Source organism: Copadichromis virginalis, linkage group LG13 (assembly GCF_057382275.1).
Source record: "Copadichromis virginalis isolate Kocher_CV1m ecotype Utaka linkage group LG13, C_Virginalis_male_GT1.1, whole genome shotgun sequence".
NCBI classification, from domain to species: domain Eukaryota; kingdom Metazoa; phylum Chordata; class Actinopteri; order Cichliformes; family Cichlidae; genus Copadichromis; species Copadichromis virginalis.
In genome coordinates this window covers 16,671,270-16,683,299 of record NC_140630.1, presented here as the reverse complement: position 1 = coordinate 16,683,299, position 12,030 = coordinate 16,671,270, and the positions used below count along the sequence as shown (strand labels likewise).

The following is a 12,030-nucleotide window of genomic DNA, read 5'->3' as shown; positions in this document are numbered from 1 at the left end:
GTCAGCGGAGGGGAAAACGCAAAAACAAGAACCACCGTTGCCAGGAGAACACGGGACAATGGCTAGGTGCTCAAGGTTAGAACTAAACAAAGCTTTCATCTCAACCAGAGAATTTAGATGGATGTGCACTTGTTGGAAAGCTGTGCATAACAAGTCATAAACTCAAGTACATCATGTTCACATGACATGTGTCTCCTCTCCTTTCTCTCCTCTCTGTTTGTCTGTTTCACAGAGATACACTTGCACAGTCTCACAAAAGTTTGTAAAATAATAAGTTATTATTTAAAAATAGTTTCCTGAATAAGTTTGGACATTAAAACTACTGGGTTAGAGCTATGGTCTAAAACTGTGAGGTTGGGTTTAGAAAAAGATTAAAGATTGCCTTGGATTAAAATACAACGTTTTAAAGCTATGGTCACTTGGTTGCCATGGTGACGCATACCTGCTTTGTCTGGATTAATTAAATGCATGCTAAAGAGATATGCTTCTTATTAAGCTTCTTACTTACAAAGTTGTACCTGACACATAGATTTTTTTCATTTTTTTGCTTGAGCCCAACAATTGTATAGGTGGGTAGAGATTACTGGCTGATATTAATCTGTCTGTGTCTGCACTTATAACAGCAGATAAATGAAAATTTATATACAAAGACGAGGTGGGAGAAACACCCTTCAACCATGTTACGAGTGTTGACGTTGCATTGTTTGCCCACCAGAGGGCGCTTTGAATCTTCCACGACACATGTTAGCAATGCCATAAATACAACCACGAGCGTAAACAAGTAAATAAGTAACTACGCATAGCAAATGTTAATGAAATCTGTTTATGTTTAATGTGTCTGAAAGAAAAAAAAATATCAGCTAATATATCAAACTATCGGTTAGTTTAAAAATCACCAAATATCAGTATCGGTTTTAAAAGTCCTATATCTGTTGGGCTTTAATGGATATGTCTGCATAGCAGAGCATAAACTAACTACTAACTGCATTATCATTGGTGTAGTGGGCGATTTTAGATCTACTAATATCTACACAAGTGATCAGTGTGTTGCACTGTGTTTTGCATGTTAGGGTAGTTTCCCTGATTCAGCTGGTTAAGAACGAGTATTTGAGAAAAAAAGAGGAAACGATGATGAGAAGGCTTTGTTGGAGGTGGCTGGTGGAGTCCCTTCCACCCACTCGCATCTGACATTTATGAAATTTATTGGCAAAGCTGGTGTTTCTCTGTCAGTCAGCGGAGCACGCTCAGAGCTCAGATCAGGAAAACAGCCGCTCTGCTGTGTCAACAGTGACAGAAAACTTCCAGGGTGTGGCTGTAACTCACCCCCATGTCCTGTGAAAACACACACTTCACTAGCCAGTAAACTCCCTCACTTTAACAAGAACTGCAAGAGAATGAGTCCTCCTATTAGCCTCTGTGTAGGCACACTGTGTGAGCGCCTGTGCGTAGACACAAACCCTTGTCTTTCTTCTCTTAGCCTACAACAATCTGACATGTCTTCCACTTATCTGCTTCAATTTACTTTCACCTGATTGATTTTCTCGGCCTGTCTTTCTTTCCATCTTTGAGTCGTGCATGTGTATGTACAACTAGAGGAAAGTGTAGGCATCCTTTGTTACTGACCCAATCAACCTTACAGACTTTTATATTTAATTACTGCTGAGTAAGTGCAGGGCTCTGAATTATTAACAGGAAACTGGGTTTATTTTTAGCAGACGGGCCTCTCTTCTGACACTCTCCAGTGGTTCATTTTAGATGATGCAACCCCCAAAACTACCTTCAGAACTTTACTATTAATTTTATAGAAATAAAACTCACGGGGAAACACTTATTATGGAAGCTGCATTTGCTGCCTCTGGCTGATTGGGCCCTCTATCACACACTCCTTAATTGGTTTGGTTTATACAGTTACAAGCGAATTCATTTTAGTAATATCCCAGCTGACAGGACAGTGCAGTTGTACTCAACACACTCACACACACACACACAGAAGACTTTGTTCTTGTCAAAACCGGATGAGCAAATGATTTAAATCCTCCTTTTGTTCAGGGTTGACTGATCTGGCACCCACATCTCAGGACCTCAGCCAACACCCCCACCATCATCTCCCCCCCAGGGGCTTTCGACACACCCTTTTAAAGTTATATTTCTGGCCAACAATGCCTCTGTTGTGTCTGTGTGTTTCGATTATGCGTGGGACATTTGTGAAACTGTTAATGACTGCGTACGCTGCACAAAAACCACACAAAAGAAAAACTTCTCTCAGCTGTCACGAGGCCCGTGGGCTTTTCCCTCTTCTTTATTTGACTGTGCGGCCCCATCTTAGCATTTAGGTAAGGGCAGCGAGAACAACGTCGGGTTAGGTCTTTCCTGTTCATTATTAAGAGGTGGGCGCGGAAAGACAATGAACTCAGATTCACCCTTGTGTGCCTCGCATTTTTATTCATCTACTTCAGATATTCTGCTAATCTCTGGTGTGTCTTCTTAGCTGGATGTGCAAAGTGGCCGCTGTCAGATTTTATTGTCCTGCGGACAGGAGTCCCCCTCTCTGATAAGCCCGATAACTTACTTCTTGTCTGTCTTTGAAAAGATTGATCTTTTTTCTTCTCCCACTTCCTTCCTCGTGTGTAGGCTTCCAGCCAGCGTTTTAAGCTCCACCCATTTATGCAAGTTTGCAATCTGAGCTTGCAGGGTTTTTCTGTTTTGTTTTTTTTCTTCTGGTTTTCTTTGCCCTTCCTGACAAATGGCAGTCACATTGCTGGATCATGCATGTGTGTGTTCCACAGTGAACTGTGTAACAGCTTAGAGAGACAGAGCAATGGAGAGCTAGAGCCTACACATCAATAACGGCACCTTACAACTGAGGTGAGAAGCGCTGCAAATATCTTGCCGTCTCTATCGCTAGTCCTGTTTGTCTGCGTCGCCTCGCTGTCTTTATCTCTTCCTCTCATCCTCCCTCCTCCACTGCTCCCTCTTGTCTATCCACCCCCCCTCCTCCTCCTCCTCCTCTCTGCTGTCTCAAGAGTGTGTTGGAGCCGGTAGCAGGTACAGCAGGAGCCCATTAGTGCAGAGCCCTGCTCTGATTGGATAAGCTGGAGAAACTGGGAGACTGCCTCTGAATAATTGATGTGCATTGTGCAGACGCTGGACAAGGGAAAAAGACAGATCAGAGAGCAAGGAAGGAGAAAGAAAGCGAAAAGAGAGCGAGAGGGAGAGAAGGGAGAAAGACAGGAGAGGACAGAGGAAGTAAGAAAAGAGTGAGCAGAGTGAGAGATCTGTGCAGAGAGTGAGAGTGATAAGGCACAGGCACAGGAGGCTTGGAAGCAGCAAAAAGCTTTGAGAGTTGCCACTGGCCTCTGCAGAAACAGGAGCATTTGTGACACTTGAGTCTTTTCTCTGCGCTATGAAGGGAATGAGATGAGATGTGCAGGGACTTTGCCCGGCTCTGGGTAAGTGTCAGAGAGAGAGTGTGTGTGTCTGTGTGTGTCTGTGTGTGTGTGCGCTCCCCCCTCCACGTGCCTCTCTAGCACAGAACTATTTGGCGTATTAAGCGAGTGTGTTTGTATGCATAGCGGATGATCAGGGGGTTAGCAGAGGCCAGTTGAGCAACTGCTTTTGATCTATGATTGATACAAGAAGAAAAAGCAACAATTAGCTGCAGTGTTTCTTTAAAGTATGTTATTTTAGTACATTTAAAATAGGAATAATCATTTCAGCTGTGCCTTGACATTTGTGCATTTCAGGCTTAATAATACGGGCTTCTAGCTTTGTAGTAGTGTAACACACCGGTCGCTCGCACCAGAGAGGATCAGAAGAGATCAGCTGACCACAGGTTGACCTACATGCTGTTCTGTCATAGGGGTTACACTGACTGCCTGTTTCATGTGTGCAAACACACACTTCGCAGTGCATTACACTTAGGTTGTTTTAAGTTTTATCTTGAGTTAGGATTTAGGGTTGTCAGTTTAACATTACAATTATAGAAATGCTACAATGCTACACTATGATTGTATGAGCCCTGGTGGCTATGCAGCATCGTACAGCTAGTAAAATCCTTCAGATTTATGAAATGTAAGAGAGGTCGTGCTCATGTTGGTGTTAGGAGTACGTGCGTCAGTGTCCCTCTTTCAGTCAGGAAAAGATGACCCACTTTTCCATTGTGGATTCTTTTTTTAAGTTGTTGACCTGTGCTTGGAGCCAGAGCCTGTCTGCTTGTCCACTCATTAGGAGAGAAGAAGAGAGAGGAGGAAGGAGGGGGTGTAGAGTGTAGTCATGGAAGGACAATGCAGTTGGATGAGTGCACAGAAAGGCCTGGTTTAGTTTTTCTTTTTTTCTTTCAGTCTTTCAGTGATGCTGAAAAGTGTTTAATGTCCACCGTGTTGTCAGCTGTGCGTCTTTTAAAGGGTAACAGAATTTGAATGAGCAAAGGGCAGCCAGGCAATAAAAACACGAGGGCGCTGCAGGGGATTCAATCAGTGTTTAATCTAACCTTAAAACTGACAAGTTAATTAGCAAATGGCTCTTGTAAACAATATCGTAACCATTCACTGACCGGCGGTTAAAAAAAAAGAAAGAAATATACATATTTATATTATGGCACAATATGACTTCCAGCTAGCGGTAGTGGCGCTGCAGCACTTCCTGTTAGCCTGAGCAGGGTGTAAACCACTGAAACCGTCTGCATCCTCAACCTCGCAGCCACATGCAGCCGCTCTCCCCCTCTAGCCTTCCTCCTTTCTCTCTGGCTCCAGCGCTTTGTTTGTATCACTTACTCCACACACTTTGGTGAACCCCAGTGAGTGCACTCTGAGTACTTCCCATCAGGCTGTTTAGTGACTCATTCCTGACATTTGAACTGGATGTGTTTGTGTGTGTGTGTGTGTGTGTGTGTGTGTGTGTGTGTGTGTGTGTGTGTGTGTGTGTGTGGCCTACTTTGTTTTTGCAGTTTGTTTTGCCTTTTTTTTTTCTTTTCTGTGAATCATTACCATGCCTTACATGTGTCACTCCACCCACCACGAGCAAGTGTGGCCCGAGCGAAACAGCGTTCGATTTATGACTGGAGAATCTGAGCAAGGGATTTCTGGCAGGACAAGCCGATGCCGGGTATTGATGTGATCAGTGGGGGAGGAGCAATAGGGCAGGACAGCAGGAAGTGTTTCAGGAAACAGTGAAATTCTCCATTCTTGGCGTTGACTTCCCCCATCTAGTCGAGGTGTGCTGATGGCCTCTCATGGCCGCTCCTCGTGAAATCGCTGTTTACTGATTCATGTGCAAAAAACAAAAAACCCAGCTTCCGTAGCTGGAATTTCATCACTTTTTAATCATTGTCTTAGATTATGAAAGAGCAGCCGCGGGAAATCTCAGAATTTCTGATTGTGTTTTTCACCCTAATGATTTCATTGAAGCAACAACAGTGTGAGATGAAAGACTCATTGTGGAAGTTGAGACAAGTAGCGTGTCTAGTTATAATTAAGCATGTGATATTTGCTCGTTCCCTCCAGTGGTGGCGAGCTGCACGTGGCTGATAAGAGCAGTTCATTCACAGCTTGCTCCTCTCTGATGTTCTTTCGAGCTATTCGAGGTGCTTTACTGTTTAAGCACATCTTCCCTGACGCCAAGAGACCGAATGTGTTTGTTTGCTCACCAGCACAGACCGCAGATTTCATATTTACTTTAGCTGCTTTTCTGTCCTTGTATGCGAGCATGCTTGTTTCCAGATTCCTTTGAGTGCAACAGTGCATTTTGTTTTATTGTGGATTGTGGCTGTGTGATCACGGACGGATGCTGGTGACATCCCGCCCCCCACGGCTGAGAAGTTTATGGAGGACATGCTCTGTTGCATCTGATGCAAGTCACCTGATTTTCATACTCCCAGTTATAGCAAATGTACCCAAAGCAAGCATGAAGATTTCCCCGCACGAAAGATTTAAGGGAAGCAAAACGAGTCCTCAACTATTTAAGTTGCATGTCCCTGTAAACCAACTATTTTAAGGTTTTGGACTTTTGGTTGGTTAAACAAGCAGTAAATAATCTGTAGATTAACCAAAACGTATATTTTGATTTTACTGAACGAGCATTTTAGGATGCATATGTGTTATATACAAAGGATTGGCTTGGCTTTTGTAGTTTAATATATTATATATGGCACACATAATGAAAATATCTATTGCATCAGAGCGACCATTTAAATCTGCAATAAATACAATGGCAGGAAATGTGAATCTTTGCAGGGAGTCTCAGTCAAGCTCAGCTTACCTGCAAATGGATACATTAAAAACATAATAAAGAGTGTTTTTGGTGGCAGCACGGAGATCCTCCAGCACTTTCAACCTTCTGCTCAGATCTAGCCGTCATACTGCATTATGTTTGGTGTTTATTCTGATTCTCATAACTCTGCCACATTTAAAAATGTGTAATTTGAACCCCACAGAAACCAGCACCTGCAGGAGATGTCAGAGTGATTCAGGTAGAGCTACCCTCCCTTTTGGGCTGCAGCATCTCTTTTGGCTTGTGACCCACACACACACATCCAGGGGAGGAGGGGATCTGCCTACTCCCTCCATCTCCACCTGTCCTCTTGTCTAGCATCCTTCCATCCATCCTCCACCCCCCCCTCTGTCCTCATATCTGGTGTACAGCCAGAGGTTGAGGATGGAAGTCTTCCCGATAAGGAAGTCGCTTTGCTTTTCAGTTCAAATTAACAAAAAGCAATAATCAAGTCTTTTTGAAAAATCCAAACAAAACGAGGCACTTTCAAGCTAGAAGATCTGGAACACTGTGATTCGTGTGAACGTTAAACTAAAGGCTTGGTTTTGGTCGACTGTGATTTTTTGACATAGAGCTTTCTCTCTGCAGGGCATGTTTGAGTTGTTCTGCCTCCAAGCTGTTGAGACTAAAGCCCATTTGATATGCTCTTCTCTTGGAAGAAGTTGGCTTAACAGAGAGGGGGCAGGAAGGGGGATATCATTGACTGCTTAAATGGCTTCCATTACACTTCGGCAAAAAGCATGATTTTTTTTTTCCACAGGATTTTATATCCCCTCCATATTTGTATTTTGCATAATATTTTGTACCCACACAGCATAATTCTACCTGCCAGTGTTTTACAGACCTCTGCTTTTGATATCTATTATAAATTGCTTCTTTTTTTTCTTTTTTATCATCCCACACATTGTCTCAGAAGGCTTCTTTGTCTAGTGCCGCAGTGTTCATGCTCAGAAAGTGTAATTTTTCATGTAGTATTTTCTTTTTGTGTGTGTGTGTTTTGTTATCAACAAAAACTACAGTAGAGCTGCATGTTCGGTGTTACATGTCTCTATCAAAGCGTGCCGCGACTTGTGACAGAGGCTTTTTTTCTTTTTTTGTGTGGTAATTTTAGGATCAGGCTTGATGTGAGAGTGTACAGTATGAGGGATGTGCATTCCTGCTGAAGATTAAACTGATTAAATCCTCCACAATTAGGACAATGCTTTTGCTGAATGTGGCTCAAACGTGTTTGAGCTTTTGTGCAAACCAACCTCATTAAGCTATTTAACCGAGTTTATACTTTGCAGTTGCTTCTTCTGTCAGAATCGTACAAAGAGGAGTACGAGCAGCAAGAAATCTCTACCTGTTTCTACTTCATAAAACTCCTTCAGCCGTTCTTTGTGTTGCCATCCAAACTAATGAGGCTCAGAAAGTCTTATGTAACATCTCCTTTTTAGCAGCTTTCTTGAAAGCAGCTAACCCTTAAATATGTATGCATAAAACAGCCAAGCCCTCCAGCTGCTACGTGATACTGTGTCAGTAATAGATATTCCATATCAGTATCATGGTATCACAGTGCAGTCATGGCTGTAACTGCAGTCTTAAGAGGAAACAGGTGCACTTCTCTTGCACTGAATTTCAGTTGCCATGCAAGCTTTAAAAAAAAAGAAAAGGGAAAGGGCTGACACGCCGGAGCACTCTTCTCATACAGGCTTTGAAAACTCAACAGTACTTTCTTTTAGTCGCAGTTCACAGTATTTAGACATCAGCTCTTTTCTTTTGCTTACCACATTTGTACTGTTTTAATTCCATTTTGGAAACATGGCTGCCATAATATACTTTTGATAATGCACCTCAGCTGATGCTGTCTTTACGTTCTTCTGCTGAAAATGAACCCTCCCCCCCCGTGGTGGGGCAGTTTTACCCAGCTTCTTTTCTTAATGTTTGCGTATTGATCATATATAAAGCGACTTCACATCTAAAGTCATTTTTATAAAATGTGTGACATGCCAGTGCTTTCCCCCCGCCAAAATGGCCTGTCTGTTTTGTTTTTTAATTTACTTTTATTTATACACACTATAATTACGCTGTATTAAATGCGTGGTGAACTCTGTTCCTCTTTTAATGCAGATGTCACCCTCTGAAATAGTCGTTTGAGTGGGTGGAAGTTCACTTTACCTCTGCACTTGGCATGCTCAGACACAGGGCTGCTTCGCTGTGTTCACTCTTTAAATCTTTAACCACACAATAGTACACTTAGTACAGTGATTTAGGGCCACAGCACAGCAGCACTCTTTTGCTGTTGCCTTCAGCATCTTTGCTGAAAGTTGAATACCTTGCGCTTATACGTGGCAGAGCACCGGCTTCATATTTCAGAACAGGTCAGGTGTTTATCAACAAAGTGGGGTCGCTGTCTTGCGGCTAACTCAATTATATTAGGGCGGATACATTTAAAGTATTAGCAATCTGTCAGGATTTCTAAGGGAAATGATATGCTCAGTAGCAGAAGGCTTTTACCGCACACGCAGATGCTTACACACACACAGCACTGCCAGAGTTCATAGTAATTAGCATTTGGGTTTCCTTGTAAAAAGGACTTGTACATACACTCTGTCATTAGTTAATGGGCCTTGCAGCCTGTTACCAGGGCTTATTCTCCCTCCCTTCTGCTCCCAGAGGGGCTGAGGTGAGGTGAGAATGAGCCAGGGCTTCTGCTATCAGTCAGCCATATAGCATTAAATACAGCTTGAGTGAGGAGGACCCATATGTCTCTGGCCATTATTCAATTAAAAGTCCCAGCTTCTAAGAAACGGAGATGGTTGGAACGGGTTCACGAGAGCTTCAGCTTATGTCCGGCTTTCCCTGCAGAGCAGTCTATGTGCTCAGGAGGAGGCTCTGTTTAAGGCTGGAGAATCCACTGAAACTTGTTAGAACAGAATAGTAGCTTCAGATGAGCCCCAGAGGCTTGAATGTCACCGTTGTCTACAGATATTAGTCAGGCAGATCAGTAACTGTGGTTTTAGTCATGTATTACGAAGAAGCGCTTGACTCTGTCAGCTTTTTGAATGCTTTTTAGAAAGTCTCAGATGGTGAGATTAGCTTAGATAAACTCATTTGCTGAATATCTGTGGGCTCACCAGCTGCAAGTCAAGGACAAGGAGATTCTCTATTAAATGCTTTCGAAAGAATTTGATGATGGAACTATTTAAAAGCACAGCACGGCGTAACTGAGAGCTGACTCTTCGATGCAGGTAAAAACAGCAGTTTATGATGTTATTGTTGTGAAAGACTGTCAGACTGATGCGTCGAGAAAGTAGTTTCAGGAACACTTTCTCCATCAGCTACAATCTCTATACTTTTTTACCCAACTGTAAATTGTCAGCACATTATCAAGTAGCCCTGACAGTGTAGCTATTCAGCAGAAATAGGATAATCTCACCGTTTAAAGCTAGATGTAGCCACTGTGAGTAACCCGTTGTTTAGTGGATGAGTGTTGTGAAGCCTTTAGGTTACCAAGTGGTTTGTTTGGTTTTTTGTGGGGTAGGGGGTTGGAGCCAGAAGTGGGCATGCTTGGGTTATATATTGTAAACTCATTCTAGCTTTTTTAAATGACCCACTAGCTTTTCACCTGTGACTATGCTGATTTGTCTGCAGATAATTTACGTTACAGTGCACCGGCTACACGTGCAGCTTAAAGATGTACAGCAGGAATGATCACTTGATCGTCGGGTGGAAAGAGTAACTGTGAACTGTGTCAAGACCCACCTGACTCCAGACTTTTCATGAATGGTGACATTTATATAGGAATAAGGACCAAAACACTTTAAATGTCAGGCTGGTACAGAAACGTAAATACGTTTAATTGTGCTGTAAAATTTGGGCTTTTTATGATGTTTTTTGAGCCTCAAGTGGCCATTTGTGGAACTGCAGTTTCAGACTTAGATTATACCATTATGTAAAAGAAGGAAGGGGGGCATCAGTTGGGAAGACAGCGAGGGTAGTCGTACAGACCGGGTACAAATTTTCGTGTTCCCTTAGATGATTTTTTTGTGGAACACCACGTCAATTTGGATTTCCCGGAATGTTGGAGCAGACCAACATAACCTGAGGTAGCGATCCAAGATGGCAGCACTGAACATAAACAGTACTAAAACTGTAGACTTTGAACCTGTTTTGCCACTGTTGTGTATTTGTAACTCACTAAATGTGACTGATTGGGCTTTATCCACGAATGTGTTTTTTAAGAGCATAAAAATAAGTATTATGCCGTGTTGCTAGTGATACCTGAATGGCTCTAAGTTGGTAAGAACCAAAATAAATTTTCCCTCACTGTATCTGGAACGCGCTAACTCGGGAGTGACGCAACTCCAAGATATCTGGAACACAGCAACAGAGAGACAGGGAGCCGGATTTAAACGCAAGGAAAAAGTGAAGTAACGACGCATTTCGAGGATATTGTAGACTGCAGGCCTTAAGCCCCATGTGTATGTTCTCCCATAGCAGTATTGAATTCACAAAATTAAGACCTGTGTCAAAATGATGCATTAAAAAAAGTTTCCCAGCACACAAAATATGTATAATTAATAAATTGGGCTAAAATAGAAGGCTCCGATTGAAGAGCCATTTGGGAGCCATAAGAGCCAGCTCTTCTAAGGGAACCGAGCCAGAAGACCTCCCATCACTCTTAAAAGTACCATTTCCCAAAGCTGAACTATCTCAGTAATCTTGCTGGTTTCAGGATTCTCTCATTCTTAAGTAAAGTTGCAATCATGTTAAAGTTACCAGAGAATAGAAACATGGCATTCTTTAATATTAGAAACAAAAGACGGAAGAGAGTGAGAAAGGCTTTAAAGAAGAATCTTTAAGTAGCTGACCTTAACTTGTCTCAACCAGCCAGCTGTTAGCACCTTCAGAACAAACTGAAGGCTTTAGTTTCATCTTTCTATTCATTCAACGGGAATGAATAGAAAGATGAAATAAAGAGAGGTGTAATGAGACGGAGACCTTGTCTTTATATTCTTCTGTTTTTGTTGGCTGGGTTGTCTGCACGCTTGACATCTGCACCTCATGTTCTCCATTAGCGAAGTCAACAAAACAACTTAATGGATAGTAGTAGAGACAGATGCCATCAGAATGCTATTTAAATTTGTATGAGGACCGAGGGCGTGCGGGGCTCTGTAAAGAGGAGGGCCGTAAAGAGGTAAAGCGAGAGGAGTATGGCGGGCGAGTTGTGGGTGTGTGATAGTGTTGGCAGAGGTTTTAACACAGGGGGCTGTGAGGTGAAAACAAGGTCATGTACACTGTACTAAGCTCGCTAAATATGCACGACGCCCAGAGCAGACCCTCACTCTATTATGAATGACATCTGGCCTTGGCAGCTTGTTAGATTCAGTAGCTCATAACCACGCTGATGTGATAAGTCGCCATTGCTCTCTTTTGTCCTCTGCCTGTCTCTCCCTGCCTCAAAGCAACTCCCATCACTCGAGCTTGGAGTTTTAGGTCTAAATGGTGGGTTGCCTGTTGAAGAGACAGTCCCTCTGTGTGGAGGTGGTGATTTAGTGGGGAGATAAGCTCTCCGTAATGGCAGGGTGGAATAATTCCTCTTTAACTAGGAGGCTTGGCTCTCTCCACCCTGCAGAGGAAAATGTAACCGCTCCTCTCCTTTATTTTTCCCATCTCTCCTTTCTTTGTTGTTCCTTTCACTCCTCGTCATTTTCGAGTGACTTCAGAAATAATCACTTGTCATGTCATGTTTTTAATTTCCTTTCATTTAGATCATTTAGA

General features: G+C 42.7%; 1 protein-coding gene across 7 annotated transcripts in view; it reads left to right on the top strand.

Annotated features, from left to right (window-relative positions):
* Nucleotides 1–12,030, top strand: part of zmiz1a (zinc finger, MIZ-type containing 1a) — a 110,511-nt gene that overhangs the window by 85,997 nt on the left and 12,484 nt on the right. For 5 of the 7 annotated variants that reach the window (XM_085477583.1, XM_085477585.1, XM_085477581.1 and 2 more), the window contains one exon: nt 6,431–6,466. The exons of 1 other annotated variant lie outside the window; for it this stretch is intronic. In XM_085477583.1, the coding sequence (XP_085333709.1) occupies nt 6,431–6,466 (36 nt within the window). Of the gene's footprint in view, nt 1–2,965; nt 3,450–6,430; nt 6,467–12,030 lie in introns of those variants that run through there. One more of the 7 variants, XM_085477587.1, reaches the window with a different exon arrangement.